At 44.2% G+C, this 17,216-nt stretch overlaps 2 protein-coding genes across 9 annotated transcripts in view; one reads left to right on the forward strand and one right to left on the reverse strand.

Annotated features, from left to right (window-relative positions):
* Positions 1-17,216, reverse strand: part of clcn3 (Cl-/H+ antiporter 3) — a 73,208-nt gene that overhangs the window by 2,043 nt on the left and 53,949 nt on the right. For 4 of the 8 annotated variants that reach the window (XM_014206960.3, XM_014206955.3, XM_014206961.3 and 1 more), the window contains 3 exons: positions 16,726-16,942; positions 14,597-14,672; positions 9,379-11,934 (listed from right to left, as the gene is read on the reverse strand). In XM_014206960.3, coding sequence (XP_014062435.1) covers positions 11,755-11,934; positions 14,597-14,672; positions 16,726-16,942 — 473 coding nt within the window. In that variant the 3' untranslated portion in view covers positions 9,379-11,754. 8 annotated transcript variants of the gene reach the window in all.
* mfap3l (microfibril associated protein 3 like) lies at positions 891-8,380 on the forward strand. Its single transcript, XM_014207078.3, has 4 exons — positions 891-1,113; positions 1,909-2,323; positions 6,102-6,397; positions 6,571-8,380. The coding sequence occupies exons 2-4, from the start codon at positions 2,050-2,052 to the stop codon at positions 7,216-7,218; spliced, it is 1,218 nt and encodes a 405-aa protein (XP_014062553.1). The 5' UTR covers positions 891-1,113; positions 1,909-2,049; the 3' UTR covers positions 7,219-8,380.

A 17,216-nucleotide genomic window follows, 5' to 3' on the forward strand; every position in this document is an offset into this window, starting at 1 on the left:
ATTATTGATGAATGGATCAATGGATTGAGTCTTTTAATAGCCTGTGTCCATTTCAGAGTTTGATTTGTGCTTTTGAAGCAGTGACAAGATCAGTCAATAATTCACTCCGGGAGGCAGAATTGACAAACTTGGGTTAAGCAAAACAGTTAGTTTTTTTTCTTCACCTGAACTTTATACACTCTTTTGACCACAACAGTTTGACTGTCTGTTTGTTTGTGTGGGGAAGGAGGGGAGAGAGTGTGGAGAGCGAGTGTCTGCAATGCATACAGTAGTTACTAATTGTCTTGATTTAATGTTTGTAAACAAGTTCATTTCTGATTATAACTCATCTTATCCGTCATGTTTATATACAAAGTGAAGTCAAAGGATTCAATAGAACCACAAAATTAAGTGCCCTGGCATTTGGGGCTCTTCATGAGTCTTAAGTGCTGTAGTTCTGTCTGTCCGATCGAACAATGCAGTGGTTGATGATGGCAAACTGCCTGGATCTGAGAGAGAGTGAGACACTGGCCTCTGTTAAGTGCTTGAAGAACTGTAGTCTAAGACTCAATAGAAAGGGCAGACAAAGCAGAAAGTCCTAAAAGTAGTCTATACAGTCCAGTGCATGAATGGACTTCATTCATGTAAAAATAGTAAAGGTTTCAGTTGCTCTGTGTTTTAATTTTTGGAACAATACGTGATGTTTTCATTAATTGCAAATATTTTTTGGGGGGTGGGGGGGGATGAAATATAGCCTACTTTTCTATCTACATTTAATTCCACTGATGACACGGTCAGGATTACCATTCAGATAGGATACTGTACTATTATAGTTAATCCAATCATGTTTCTTTGCGCATGTGGATCCATTTTAATACGATCACATAAAGTTGGTGCGTGGCCAATGACTGCCCTAGTTTTTCTTGCTGCCTGCTGGTAATTTGACTCGAGTAGGGATTCTAGGGAAGCCGAATGCTGCAGCGACCCGAATGTTGTGTCACGGGGGCCAGCTGAGCAAGACAGAACCGAAGAGAGATGAGGACGTCGAAGGAATAGCGGAATGCAGCAAAGGCCGAACGACAGACGGTGATCTCTCCTTCTTTACGATTAAACGCATGGAAGCTAATTGAAACTGTAAGTATGCTATCGGATGTTATTGGAAAACGTTATTCGCCAAGATAAGGTTTATTGCGAGTGAACTAGCTAGCGAGCTATGATTGCTTACGTTAGTGGACTAATCTTTTGTTTGTTTTTCTGTTAGCCAACCTTACATTGAGCTGACTATATTATGTGAGCTACTTCACCGCTTAAATAGTACCGTCTATAAATTATATCAAATAAGCTAGCTAGTTACAACCCGTTAGTTTTGTAGCAAACCCCCGCGATTTTGCCTCCAGTTACGTTAGCTTCTAGTGTGCAAAAATATCCCAACTAGCTAGTCTAGTTAGCTAACTAGGTTAGCTAATATTTTGCATGCAAATTGTCAACTAACCAGCACTTCTATTGATGTATACTAAATAATATTATCAAACTTGTAACTGATTTTAGACAACAATACTACTAACGTAGCTAGGCCTAATAAAAATAGACCGAATGTATCATAGGCATGTCATGTGAAGTCATGCCTGTTAAGTTACATTGCAGCTCTAGCTATGTTGTAACAAAATACACTGTTCCAGCAGTAGTCTAGTCTGCTGCAACAACAATGGCAATGTTACATTGTTAGCTTAGCAGTCAACCCCTGTTTTTGTGTGTTTTTTGTTGTTGTCATAGACTATTTGGTCGAGGGTGGGTTAATTATAAACCAGAAATGTCAAACACATTCTGATTGAGGGCCCTGGTCTTAGTAGATTCTCTCTCTGCTCAACCAAAATGATGTTCAAACGGACTGTTCACAATGTTCATGGCTGCTTTGTCTTTTCTTTTCAGTGGAATGGTTCAAGATTCGGAGCAGAAAACCAAATTGCCTTTCATTACCACTATCAGGAGATTGCCACGATATTGAGCATAAAGATGCGAGTGGCATGACAAACTCTTATCTGGTGAAGGCGACCGTCAGGAAGAAAAAAAATGCGTCGGGCAAGCAGCTACGCTTTTAGCTTCTTTCTACTGGCTGTTATTAGCCTCCACGCCCCCGCGGCCTTATCGGCGGTTTCAGATGGAAACAGCACGGAAAACGGTACGGTGGCAGATGGTGGATTTGTCCCCCTCGTGTTCTCGAAAGTAAACCAGATTATCGCCCGTGAGGGCAACTGCGCGCTGATTGATTGCAACGTCACCGGAGACCCTGACCCGAATGTACAGTGGTTCAACTCGCATGGAGACCTGCTGGACACTGAGACAAGTAAGTCAAGTTAGTAGAATTGTAAAGAAAGCCCTGATGTTGCTCTGGCCTCACAATCGGCAGCTGTTCTACAGACATTTTTCTCAACCAACTTGAACGGTCAGGCTAAAGGCTATTTTAAGTCCAACTGTGGACAACAGAGAGAGAGGGGGACAGGGAGAGAGAGACACAGTGAGAGACAGGAAGGTAACATTTACTAGTGGCGAAATAACAATCATTCATCGACGTCATGATTATGGTATGGCAACAAATCAAACAAGCTGGCCAGTTGGCTCTTTTTCCAAAACATTGGAGTTCAAAAGTCACGGCCGCTGCTTAACTGTAGACACTTGATACATTACATGGTAGTGGCTTTTAATAGGATGCTGTTGTCGTGGTTCTCTCATTCAGTTGTAGTCTATCTACTGTAGCCTATATGGATGCAGATTGGTGGTCACGGCCACTACTTAGGCTGTCTGTAGATACTTGATACTTTGTTGGAAACAATATTGTGACGCAACGTGCAACCCATGAATAGGAGTCGCTTCTTCCCTGTTGAACATGACTTTCCTTTGCTTTTACGGCCTTTGCCGCTGTTTGTTAGCTTTTGATTCCACACACGTGTCGAAGTGAGCCAGGGAACACTTTACACGGGGGTATAAATTTAGAAGTCCTTCTCATTGAAATGTATGTCCGGTGTCTGAATACATTTCCTGTACCCATTCAGGTTTTCTAGAGACACAACAGACCGGCTGGAGGATTAATGGATTAAGGTGTGTGTGTGTGTGTGTGTGTGTACTGCACTATTCATTCTCTGTCTCAAGCCCAACACTATTCAGGCTCTAGAATCGGTTTCTGTCTCTCTCTCTGTGTGTGTGTCAGCAACCCACTCAGGATGAGCTTTCAGAATATGGTGAGACATGCAATCATCCAGCCACAGTCTAATAACATGCCTACGTAGTTGTTGTAATGGTAGATGACACTTCATGCGACGATAGGTGAATAGTGGCCAATGTAGACCCATGGTGAAATATAGCCTGGATGACGTTTATTTTGCCTCGATATAACAGCGCTTCTTAATACATTGGATATACCAAGATTTAGTTTAGTGAGCCGTTCACACATCAATGTAGTAGTGGACAAAGAACCAATTTCAATAGTCAACAGACAGTTGTAACATGATTTAATGTTTGGCTGGCTACTTGCGTGTGGTTCCACATTTACGTGACGACTTGTTTGTCTCTCTGTTGTTAACCAACAAGCACCACGTGCTATTGTTCCAGACGGATTCCATTGTCCCTCAGTTCACCCTCTATTTAAATATTGAACAAATGGGTTGTGTCCCGAGTGGCACCCGATTTCCCTATTTAGTGCTGTACTTTTGATCAGGACCCACTACTTTCGACCAGAGCCCCTTTGGGCCCTGATCAAATGTAGTGAACTGCCATTTGGGACTCAGCCATGGAATAAACAAGTGAGTGGCACCTCTCTGCCCGCCTATTCTTTCAGCTCTAACTCGTCAAGGAAATAATATCAGTAATTAGAGGAAGGTCAGGTCATAAACACTGGTCCACTGCAGGGGGTTCCAGGATAATAAAAAAAAAAAATTTAAAGTGCAAAATAGCTGGTTCTTGGATTGCAGCCTCGAGGACAGTCCTGCAGGAAGAAATAATATTGATTCAATAGGAATCATATTATGACTCAAAATGAAAACCACAATGGATTAATGAATTGCAGTTTTGTTACAGTTAATTAATTGCCCAAGTATTTTATAGGCCTAGATTGTTTGAAATATTGAACGAGTTGAGCTCTGTGCCAAAAACAACAATGCATGCAGTTAGTCCATTAGTAGCCTCAGTGGCGGTTGTAGCTTGTATGGCTTGTCATTATGCACAATTTATCAAACTCTCAGAATCGGAACCAAATTAAACATACAATCGCCATGGCTAATTCTAGGCATAAGACACCCCAAAAGACTAAATATATCACAAAAGATACAAAATTTCAGCATAATATAGATGTCTTTTAAGTTAGCCTACAGCATTGGAAATTCCCCTTACTGAGCTCAGGACCTAGTCAATACAATCACAGGAAACCTTTGATGTCACCCCAATGAAAGTTAACCAAATCAATGATGTGCTAGTTAGGTTGTAGTCGTTTTGCTGCAGGCTACACACATTATCATGATGAAACTGTGAAATTATATCCAATGTTATGTAAGCTAGTTGGACAGAACTGAATATTGTCGCCCTAGGTGTAATAGCATAGCAAGCAACAGGCTAACAAACAAGTGTTATACTAGCCTATTTCATTACATGCATAATATTATACTCATAAAAGGTATGCAGCTATGTCATCTCTATCTTTTGCGTGTTTCTCCTGTTCTTTCCTCTTCTTCCTAAACTGGGCACCTAATGGCTTAGACCTTTTCTTATCCATTTGTGTTGATTTGGCACTCGAGCATCACTACATTACCCATCCCCCAACACTGTCAACCAAGAGTCAAGACTGAACCAATTCACCTTGGTGGTGTGCAGACTGGTTTTATATTATTCTTAATGATTTCGCACAAACCTGGAAAAAAATGAAACCGTCTGAATCTATATATTCACAGTATTATGAATGAATTGTGGTTTATTTGGTAGCGTGACTGATTTTAGTAATTGCTTTAGTACTGTACAAAGTTAGAGGTGTGCTATTTGATTACCCCAGTGAGATTCACCCCCCCCCCCCCCCCCCCCCCCCCTACTTCTGAGTGGGAGACCATCCCAGGCCTGCCTAGCTCACAAACTAGAATCAGGGCGCCCACTCCGACAAGGTGACATGATATCATTGATGTGACGTGCAAATGAGCGATAGAAAACCGATCGCGCAAGTGTCACCATTACAAAAAAACATTGTGCGGGCACCCCATGTCGCCCATACCTAAATCCGCCAACGTCTAGCCTGATTTCAGAGATAAGGTGAGGGAGCTATAAAGTGGTTTCTGGCCCCAGAACTAGGCCTACAGTAGAAGAATAGAAATAGAATGATCAGAACTAGGCCTACAGTAGAAGAATAGAAATAGAATGATCAGAACTAGGCCTACAGTAGAAGAATAGAATGATCAGAACTAGGCCTACAGTAGAAGAATAGAAATAGAATGATCAGAACTAGGCCTACAGTAGAAGAATAGAATGATCAGAACTAGGCCTACAGTAGAAGAATAGAAATAGAATGATCAGAACTAGGCCTACAGTAGAAGAATAGAATGATCAGAACTAGGCCTACAGTAGAAGAATAGAAATAGAATGATCAGAACTAGGCCTACAGTAGAAGAATAGAATGATCAGAACGGGGGGGGGGGGGAAATAGGTAGACATAAATGGGAATTACCAATCCAGTCTCTATCTGCATTGTAAAATGCAAGGCCTTCGCAGAAAGGCTGGCCTGGGCTTCTAGCTATAAAAAGCTCTTACCCGTGACTGTCATGACAAACTGTAGCAGATACCTTCCCCTTAGCCTGGCTACTGCTGTCTCTGCAACCTGGAAATGCATGTGAAGGAACCACAAACAGTTCTTAAAAGGGAAATGGGCCCCTGTTTCTATGGTGCGACACTTGTTTCTGTAGCAATGTACCATATTTTCTGGTTATCCTTTACCATTGTTCATGACCTGTAGATTATTACGATGACTCGGTTTCAGGAGTTATCCATTTACTAGCTAACTGGACTACTGGCCCTGAGTATGAAATATGAGGCTGGCATGATATGGAAAAACACGCAGTTGGTTTCAGCGACGCGCTCTCTCTCGTTCTCAGGTGGCAAGTGGCTGCTGACAGACGATGGCATCCTCAACATCACCGACATCAGGTTCGCCGACCGGGGAAAGTACACGTGCATGGCGTCCAACGTGCACGGCAGCGCCAACTGCACGGTGACCATGCGGGTGGTCCTGCACAACGGGGACCTGGGGGCCTACTACGTGGTCGTGTGCCTCGTCACCTTCACCATCATCATGATCCTCAACATCACGCGCCTCTGCATGATGAGCAGCCACCTGAAGAAGACCGAAAAGGCCATTAACGACTTCTTCCGCACAGAAGGCGCCGAGAAGGTTTGTGTCGTGTCTTACTCTACTTGTGAGAGCCTTGCGTAGATGTAGTACCTTTTGGGGTGTGTGTTTATAACTGGGGTATGTGATGTTTTTAATAAATCTTGTATGGTGAAACATTTTCCGTCCTTCATTTAAATGTCCAATAAAGTTTTATATTCTCTTCTACTCTAAAGCTCCAGAAGGCGTTTGAGATCGCCAAGCGCATCCCCATCATCACGTCAGCCAAGACCCTGGAGCTGGCCAAGGTGACCCAGTTCAAAACCATGGAGTTTGCCCGTTACATCGAGGAGCTGGCCCGCAGCATCCCGCTGCCCCCCCTTATCATGAACTGCCGCACTTTCATGGAGGATATCCTGGAGGTGGTGGGGGTTGAGGAGATGAGGCACACGTTCCTCCGACAGGCCCCAGAGGGGCACCAACTGGATGGGGCATCGGGATGCCGGGCGGCCCTGGTGCAGGGGGCCCTGGTCGGGGTGGGGCCCGGTGACGTCTTCACCGTCCTCCGGGAGAGAGAGAGGGAGCGTTCCGGATCCCCCGCAGCGGATTCCGACGACGCGTCGTTGCACGAGCAGCCTCAGCACATCGCCATCCAGGTGTCCATCCACCCCCCGCTGCCCATGGAGGCCCCGGCTCTGGCTGAGGCCACGCCCACTCCCTTGTCTCCTCCGCCGTTGGCTCCCCTTCACCTGGAGGGGCAGCAGCAAGAGGAGCAGGGTTCCGAGCAGGAGCCAGTGGAGGAGGTGGGGTTGGAAGCAGAGGTGGAGCCAGAGGTTACTACTAAGCTACAGCCTGGTCAGGTGATCTATGAAAGCCATGTGTAAACAGGAGAGAGAAAAACAACAAACGCTCCCGAGGAGGGATGAATCATCCTGTCCTATGCATTTCCCAAACCCACCCTCAAAAACATAGAATATGTCAAGAAAAAGGTCATTTTTATTTCACTTTTCAACGGAACTAGCTTAAAACTCGAACCTAGCTACGTATGTAGGTCTGTCTCTGGATTATATTATAATAACCTAGTCTGGATTACAATAAATTTACTTGATAAGACATTGCGTATCATCCCTCATGCTTATGGATCTACATGTTGAATGTATTGTGGGAGAGGAGAGGATAATCAATATTTGATATGTAAGTATAAAGCAATCTATAGGGCCATTTTATTTGTTTCGTATTAGTGAGCAGAGGGGGAAAAAAAGAGCTGTTTGTTATTCGATTCAAGCATTCTCGAAAATCGATTTTCAGGAAAGCGACTTGACGATTATGCTTTAATTTTGTTGCAGTATTCTGTTTCATGATCAATTCATAAATTGGCTCCAAGCTGACGTCATGCAATCACTGTTACTAAGCAGACCACAAAGGCTTTTTTTTTCAACTTCAAAATATTGCACACTACCACTGTTACAACCAACCTGGACCTGCAATTTCAGTGTCATGCTAAATTCAAATGCATTAAACTCATATTAATGACTGAATAATTGGATCATGACTAACATTTCAGTGGATGATTGAAGACTAGTTGTTTCAGGCCTTCTGGTCTGCGATCCTTTTAATTAATAATCACATGACCACTCTAGCCTTTCTAGTAAGTGGTTCATTGAAAAATTGCATTAGCCATTTTAGTTATAATTATTGTTATTATCACCCACCGTGGTGTTTGGATCATGCACAACTTCCTAGATGCTAGGCATTTGACCATTTTGCCTTTATGGTCCCCATTATGTTTCCTAGTATGCAATATTTCCCCCCCCCCCCTCCCATTTCTTTTTAATGGGTCTCAAACCCCAACCCGCTTCCGTACATGCTTTAATAACAGGGGCTACACGTGAAATGAGAGCGATGTATTTGGATTAGTCTTTAACCGGACAAAATGCTTTCCTTCTGCTTAATAGTCGGGGGAGGGAGGGGGGTTCGATGTTGCTCTGCTTTAAAATGATGCTCTTGATGGCTTTTTTTGTAGTGAAAATAAAATCTGCTGTGTTACCATGGTTTCCTCCAGTTTGTTTTAATCGTGCATTAACAAAGCTATGTGCCATCCTACTGTAGGTCTCTCTCTCTCCCTCTCTGAAAGGACCGTGACACCTCATCACCTGACGCGTTCCTCCAATCAGCCTCACTCCCAATGTACATGAGAACAAAAGGCAGCCATCTTGTTTTTGTAACCATAGTTACAGCAGTCATTATAGATGGGTAGCGCGCAAGTGAACATTTGTTTAAGCTCACTCTTGTCTTCGCAGGAAGGAGCGTTCAGTGGAAGCAAAGCATTAACCTAAGCATGCGTACTGTGACGCATACAGGCGGCGATTGTGTGAACACACACACACTAGAATCCAGCACACAGCTCTCCCATAGAAATAGCCTAGTGGATTTTAAAAGGAGCCTAACAGGTACAAAGGCATGCAGAGCTGCATGTGAATGGGAAGCCAGGCCTAGGCCAGCGACTGACAGATCCCTGTACTGTATCAGGAGACTTAGGTGTGAGAGAGAAGGAAAAACTGACTGTGTGAGCACTGAAAGCAGACCGAGTGCAAACTGACTGGCATTAGAAGCGGTCTTTGTACCGCTCCCAACTCTTAACAGGAAAAGAGGCTTACAAAGACTGGTTTGTTTTGGAAATCTGGGTGGCACAGCATTTCTTTCCCCTCTGTTCTTTGACCCAGTGTTCCTCCTCTCATTCCTCTACACCAGTGTTCCCCCTCCCGCTTCTCTACACTGCCACGCCTTTTCTTTACACCAGTGCTCCTTCTCCGTGGCTACAGAGCAGCTTATGATCCGAGAGGATTCTATCAGGGTTATTGTGCTTTGCATAGGTGGAGTTTAATGTACTGTACCACCAAATTCATCTTCACATGAGTTGTGCTGTATAGTAGAATACCATAAAAATATTTGGATTGACATTAACGGTGTGTTCATCCTTATACCTCAATACTATTAGAATCCTGTTAATGTCTAAAATATAACTAAGAACCCACTCCGACACATTTTTGCAATTTTCTAATTTTAATTTAAAACAATTAACCTTTTACATATTGTTTTAAATGTACAATCAAACCATCAATGTAATCATACAATTAATGTACAACTAACTACCATAAATAAAAGGAAAAACATTGATCAGTATGAAGTTATGAAAAGAACATGGGTTAACAAGGACGATGCGCTCGTCAACCAACGGCAGGGTTGAATCCATCAGGGCCGGGTCTCCCAAACTCGGTCCGGAGGCCCACCCTGGGTGCACATTTTGTTTTTGCCCTCGCTCGACACAGGTGATTCAAAATAATCAAATTGGTTATATGAAACAGCTGTGTAGTGCTAGAGCAAAAAATTAAACATGGACCGAGTTTGGTAAAGCCTGCATTAGGGCACGCGATGGAAAACGTTTTAAAAACATTTGGCAACGGAAAATATCCGTTTCTTATTGGACAAGTCCCTCCCGGTTTGTCTGTTTTATTATGTTTGGTGCCTAATGAATATGACCTAAGACTGTCAATGTAACAGAGAGAAACGTAGTCAGCACCTGCCTACACACGCTTTAATGTATGCCTCAAATGGCACCCTTTTCCCTATATAGTGTACTATATAGAGAAAAGGGTACCATTTGGGACACAACCATAGCCTTCACTCAGCAGCTAAGGTGCTACTCTATGCATCTTGTCATAAACGAAGCCAGAGAGAGAGGACTCTTTTGACTGGCGCAAACATCGAGGTCACTGCTTCCTGTGAACCACACATTAAAGGGTGAATCAGATATATGATCCTATAGAATTTTTTTTCATGAGTCTAGGTTTACACATGGAGTGTTCAAAACTATTTCCCTTTGTGTACTGTGCGCTTCTACATATCCCCAAGTCAAATATACAAGAGACTTTATTGAAGTTTAAAGAAGTTACTGGCACACCTCCAAAAAAACGTGGGATGGTCGATTGAGTGTTGTATGAAATGTACCTATTTCAGTCCTTTCAATTCATGTTTTAAATCTACAAATGCAAAGAAGATTTCATGTTGAATTGTTGTACTTGACTAGGCAGAGGAGGAGATATGCAAGAAATGATTTAAGCTCCAGTGGAAAATACAAGACACATTTCTCACACACCATGAGGCAGCTTAATTAAGCAAAGTAAAATATCTAAGACATGGTTACTGTGCAGTATTACCATCAACATCCTCATAATCATCCATTTATTTTGTTCACTTGAAAAAAAAAGTGGTTTTCCAGTGTTGACTTTGTTTCATTACAAGCCGTAAAAAGTTACTTGATTATGTATATATCAATACTCTAAAAGTAGTTGCATTAGTAATAGTTTGAAAAGAAAAAAGGATCTTTTTTACTCCAGTAACAGAACACCTTGAGTTAGTGTTCCTATTTTTTTGTTGTTGATATACACACTGCCCACCTTCACTGTCGGAGAAACGGACTTTCCTCATCTGATACTTATGCGCGCACACACACACCTCAATGGCATATTGCCTACCTGGCTCAGATCAAAGGTACGCACATGCGTGCGCACACACAGAGATATTCATCCTTTACTTCAACAGGGGGTATGTAACCGATGACTATCGGACTCTTCAGTACAGAATGTTTTCACACACATCAGAAAGAGACATTTTGTTCTTGAACTACAACACTCAGACATTAACTAACTACTCCAGTACGTCCTGCTTGTACCCTTGATCTTCCCTCCTCTCTCTCACACACACACACACACACACACAGACACACACACACACAGTCTAATATCAGGCGGATGCCTTTAGGGGGGTGGGAGAGTGTCGTTTCGGGCTACTATGACAACCTGATTGGAAAGTGGAGGTGAAACGTACACATGCATTCTCTCGCTCAGAGTTCACAGGTAAAACAATGCTTTCGAGGACGGACAGGGTGTGGGAGGGAGGGACACAGTAGGGGGGGTGGAGCCTGGCAGGGCTGACAGCCAATCAACAGTCGAGGTGTCTGAAGGTCCCTCCTCGCGTCCTAGCGGATCATTCTGACCTCTGACCTCGGCAGCCAGGCTCACAGCCATGTCCGCCAGCGTGAGCCAATAGAAACAGGACAAGGATGAAGGAGCACGAAGAGTGTGTGTTTGAAGGAGGTGCAATTCGGCTAGTGGCATGCTTGTGTGGCATCTGTGTCTGAGTGAGTCTGACGTATGTAAATGGAGGTGTTAAAATTGCATTCCTTGTGTATATATGCCCCAGCCTGTAGTAGCTGCTACCTAGGGGCCAAAACATCCCTCACAGCAGCCATTTTTAAAGTCCTTTTAGAGTCTGTTCGTCTCTTCCTTCCTGTGGCCTCTAGAGGGCTCTATTGGGTTTAGTATTGAGGTGGCTTAGGGGTGGGGGGGGTGGGCTGTGTGTCATAGGGTGAAGCCGCGGCCGTCCAGTAGGTTTACCACCTCCTCCTCGCTTTCCTCCTCGTCAGCTTGACGACCCGGGAAGGAGGTGACTAGTTGAACATTATGTTGTCGGGGTCTTGGTTGGCCATCTGGGCCATATGACGAAGGATATCTTTTTTTGTGATAATACCAAGGAGACGCCTGCAGGGGGAGAGAGAGAGTGAGAGAGTGTGTGTGTGAGAGACAGACCGAGTGAGAGAGATAGGGGGGGAGTGAGACAAAGATTGAGGGATAGAGAGAGAAAAAAAAAGAGAGTTAGTCAGTGATGAGCTGGCAGGGAGGACAGTCTGGTTGGCGTGGGAGAGAATTGGATGGTGTTTTTGTTGGCTAGTGCGGTCGGTTGGACAGTCGGTGGTGGTGGTTTTGGCCAGGGATACAAAGGTGGAATCAATCGAGAGAGAATGATAATATTATTTCTTTGGTCAGATAATGTTATCTAACCAAAATACTGGGCTCTGTTAACTGACAAAATTATGGCAATTCGTTTTGGGCCTAGTTATTAATGATAAGATTAATATTATTTTGGGACCTGACACTTAAGTTGATTTATATTAAAAATAAAAATGACTATATAATACTGATGAATTATACAGTCTAGAGAAGCAATGCTCCATTTCTTACAAACTGTATCTGCACATTAGCCCAAGGTGATACAGGGAATGCAGTAATACAGTAACCACTCAGCCAACCGTGACGGTCAGTGTCACCGCAGCCATGCCAACAAAAACACGAGTCCCACAAGTGCCAAGGAAGGATACGAAGGTGGAGAGGAGGAGGTGAGTAACCAGGGGAGAATGGTGAGTGAGTGATTCTCGTTAGAAGCCTGGAGGAGGAAATGAACTGAACACCTACAGGAAGAGCAAGGTGAGGTGAACACACTAGGAAGAGCAAGACTGAACACCTTGCCTTACCAACCAACCAAACCTTCACAGTCCTCAGAGAGAAAACATTCTGGAACACCCAGTCAAGCGTCTTCAGGCTCATTGCTACCGGCTCCCTTAAAAAAGGCTACTCCTTTCTGAGAGCCAGGTCACAATTGGTTGAAATGTAATGTAAAACACAGAGGGTCAATTACCGTTTGCAACCATTGTGCAACAGGATAATAATTAGAACATCCTGATTCCTAGAGTTGCCTTTTTTGTTGTTGTTATAACTACAAACACTTGTGCTCTTGAACTGAGATTTAGTGAGAAACACATCTGCAGACAATGGAGAGCGAGAGAGACAGACGTTGAGCTGAGAGAGTGGTGAGAGGAGGTGAGGCTGTCTTTCAAAGCGTCTCAGAGTAGGAGTGCTGATCTAGGATCAGTTTAGCCTTTAAGATCCTAACGAATATGATTATAAGGACGGGGGGGGGGGGGGCTGATCCTAGATCAGCACTCCTACTCTATGACTCTTCATGAATACGGTCCCTGATCTACAGAACAGGCCTGTTGAAGGCGGGGCATGTAGGAAATTGAGTGGAGGGGAGCAGATCTGAAGTGAGGGAGGTTGAGGTGGGAGGCAGCGGGTGAGGCACGGTGGTTGAGTTCAGGTGAGAGGGGGTTGAATGAGGGGTGGGTGGGTACTGTTCAGGATCAGGGTGTGTGTTGGATGTGTGTTGCTTGTCTTAGCTGGCTACCTACACTATAGGTATTAGCTATCACCACACGGCTACTACCACCATCACACCACCATCACTTCACCACCATAGAGTTCACTCTCTCAGGAGGAGGGTTCTACTAGGCCTACGGCAGGACGGGAGGGACACTAGATGCTAAATCTCCCCCTCCCAGAAAAACCAACGGTCCGCTCCCACGTAGCGGCCGGTTACTCGCCAATCGGTTAAGGGGACGCCGGCGGCGCTACGAGCTGTCGGGTCAGATGTCGTCGATCTGTTGGTCCGCCAGACAGACGGACGGACGGTGACCCAGTTGGGGGGGGGGCGAGAGGGAGGGGTAAAAAGAAAGACAAAAAAAAAAAGAAAACAAAAACAGGAAGAAGCAGTAATTAATTGAAGTCACACTGTACTACGTCCAAAATGGCACCCTACTCCCTTCATAGTGCACTACTTTTGAACTAGAAGTACATTATACAGGATATAGGGTGCCATTTGGGATGCTTTTAAAGTGAAATTATGTAATAATGTTTGCGTGTGAAGGTTTTTGATGGGCCGAGTGATACAGGCATGGCTACATGGCTGTACGCAAGTTATAGGGACGGGGGATGAGATCAATATACAATCAGTATATTCATGCTTCTATCTATATTCTAGAATAACTTCTTATAGCAGATGAAGCAGCCCCTACTACTGATGAAGGGACTAATAGCTAGTGGGATGTCGTTGATGGAAATGCCGGTGGAGCAATAGTACGTGGCGAGGATTCTACCTAATCAAGCTTCAAATGACAGTTCCCATCAAAGTCCAACATTAAAGGACCCATAACAACACCACTCATTTAGAGTAGATATTTAAAAAAAACATACATCTTACTAACTGTTGTCAATGACTAGTAGTGAATGAATAGGGAGACCAGAGAGTGACAGAGTGACACTTGTGTTTGTGAATGATATGGTATCCAGTGAGGAGAAAGTGGATGCACACCCCCAAACCCCTCCCCCTTTAATTTTTGTATTTTTTTTTAAAGAGTGCATTCGTGAGTGAGTTGAAAATATGACACAGTAAGACGAGTGGGTTGCTATTAGAAACGGGAACTGTCAGTTACACTTTCATGCGTCGCGCCTAGGTAGGTGGGGCCTAAGAGGCAGAAATGGGGAAGGGGGAAGAGGTCAGTGGAATGGGAGGGGACAGGGGGCTAGTCACCAGGGGCTCCGTGTGTTCCTTGAGCTCCTCCAGATGCGCTAATATATTCTTCTTAGTGATGATGCCCAATACAATCCTGTACAAACACACACCTGTTACTCAGGAGACTGCCCGTCGCGCAAACACAGAGAAAGACAGAGAGAGAGACAGCAGCACAAAGCATACAAAACATAAAAATAATAACTTACAGAAACATAAATAAACATAAACTTAAAATATAACATAACGCAGTGTCAAATCATAACATAAAGTACCAAACAAATCCTAAGTCAGAGTGATTGAATTTACATTGATACAGTGTGTCTCAGCTCATCTCTCATTATTTCTATCACATACTGGATGTTATTGCTGGTGATTGAGCCCGATTTTTATTTTGTATCATTGCTTTAAAAAGAAGGGTCAATAAACGTCAACAAGTATACTCCTACTGATGTTGATTTTATATCAGTATGTGTCAATTGGATGCCAACTAGTGTTATTCGTGCATGTGACTCATCTTTGTGTCGGTTCATCTGTAATGGATTCTAACCTTGTGAGTAGTACGGAATCCAGTCTTGTAGATAAATAACCTAGGATATAGTACGTCTGATGTTTCTACGTTTAGCCTAAATGTATAGCTACTGAACGATACATTCATTCAGACCAAAGGTGGCATCAAACAATAGAAAATGATATAATTATAACAAAAAGAAAATGTATAAAAACAAAGGACTGCTGTCATCTGTAATCTCAGTCACTCTCCCTCTCCTGACTGTGTCTAAACATCCATCTTTAAACATATATTTAGACTATGACTGCCGGGTAATGGCGCACAGAACGAGGGTTTCTATACTTCTCTGGAAACAGCTCTGGTGGACATTCCCTGCAGTCAGCGTGCCAATTGCACGCTCCCTCAAAACTTGAGACATCTGTGGCATTGTGTCAGGGTGCACCTGTGTAATGATCATGCTGCTTAATCAGCTTCTTGATATGCCACACCTGTCAGGTGAATGGATTATCTTGGCAAAGGCGAAGTGCACACTAACAGGGATATAAATAAATCTGTGCACAACATTTGAGAGAAATAAGCTTTTTGTGCGACAAAAATGTCAGGGATTTTTATTTCAGTTCATGAAACATGGGACCAACACCTTACATGTTGCGTTTATATTTTTGTTCATACATCATTGTATGCACACTGTCCTGTAATTCCTATTTTAACCACCAGGTGTCCCTTCAGAGTCATATTTAACGAGTGAGCTTGTACAGTACAATTGAAGACCACCAACTTCAAAACATGACACGAGTCCCTCCAAAGGAAACAGAATAAAAACAATTTTCTGTCTCAAGCTTGCATGATGTGAATTTTTCAAATCTGTGATTTACACTCACTATTTTTCAATGAACACACTGCATTCCTCAGAGCTTCTTAGTCATGCTACTGAATAAACCTAGATAGGTCTCCTCTCTGTATGATACCTGTTCTATAGTAATGGTAGTAGTATATTGGTGATTGTGTTTCCTGTCTGGTATTTGTTAAGTGGTATTTCAGTAGTTATATTGCTAAGCGTAGCGCAGCTAGCATTTAGCTGAGAGGCCATGCAGGTTACAGCCTACAGGTTATAACAGGTTATAACACCACGGTTCCCAGTGTCCATGCGTCGCCCTACAGTGAGGCGATGCGTGGCTAGTACGTCCCATTATCCAGACTTGCATATCACTTCAAATGCATGATGTTCAATGCCAGTAGTGTGTTGTTTGGTTTGTGTTGAGGTGTTAGTTCAGGTTGACACCACGGAGGCTGAGGTAAGGAGGATTTAGGAAGACTCTTTCCCCCAGTGTTCCCTCCTCGTCTTTCACCCCCACCCCTCCAAACCCCCCCCCCCATTTTGAAGCTGTGATTCCCTCATCCCTTTTCCATTCCCCCCCTTTTTCTTCTCCCCCCCTCCCCTGCCCTATTTCCAATGCCACCCTAGCGATTACCTCTCCCCCACCACCACCCCACCCTCTCGTTTCACTCTTTATGCATCACCAGACATTGTCGGAGGCCCAGCTTGGACAAACTCCCAACCCTCCGATCCCAACCCAGCCATCACCCCTTCCCATGCCACCCTACCCCTCTCCCTTCCCTTCCCCTCATCTCATCTCACCCGTTGTGTGTCACCAGACACTGGCGGAGGCCCAGCTTGCGGAAGATGTCCACCACGATCTCCATGGGCGTGTGGTCGGTCACGGTGAAGGGGCTCATGTCCAGGATGGAGCGCAGCTTGAGGGGCCGCGGGCTGTCGGCGGGCAGTGTAGGGGCATGCTGCGTGAAGTAGACCCGCGAGGTCAGCAGGATACCCTCCTGCTTCCGCCGTGCGTTCTCTGTTGATGGTTGGGAGGGAGAGAGAGAGTGGGTGGGTGGAGAAAGAGAAATTAGATTTGGTTAAGCCGGGGGGGGGGGGTACCAGGTAGAGCCCTGCACGGGCATGAAACCCGAGCCATACCCAAGCGATGTTCTGGTCCTACCCTACCCAGGACCAATTGTTTGTGCCAAATGTAAGGCCCGGCCCTGCCTGAAATCAGAAATAACTTTTTCTGTTAGTATATCCATTAGCTGCTCCTCTCAGTCTGCCACTCACTTCCTGCCCGCTGCTCG

The sequence above is a fragment of the Salmo salar genome, chromosome 07 (assembly GCF_965601325.2).
Source record: "Salmo salar chromosome 07, fSalSal1, whole genome shotgun sequence".
NCBI lineage: Eukaryota > Metazoa > Chordata > Actinopteri > Salmoniformes > Salmonidae > Salmo > Salmo salar.

Bases quoted from the DNA above. Each gene is read 5' to 3' on its own strand.
- mfap3l (XM_014207078.3), top strand. From the start codon at position 2,050: ATGCGTCGGGCAAGCAGCTACGCTTTTAGCTTCTTTCTACTGGCTGTT. The intron at 2,324-6,101 runs GTAAGTCAAGTT...TCTCGTTCTCAG, and splicing joins CCTGCTGGACACTGAGACAA to GTGGCAAGTGGCTGCTGACA. The intron at 6,398-6,570 runs GTTTGTGTCGTG...TCTACTCTAAAG, and splicing joins GCACAGAAGGCGCCGAGAAG to CTCCAGAAGGCGTTTGAGAT.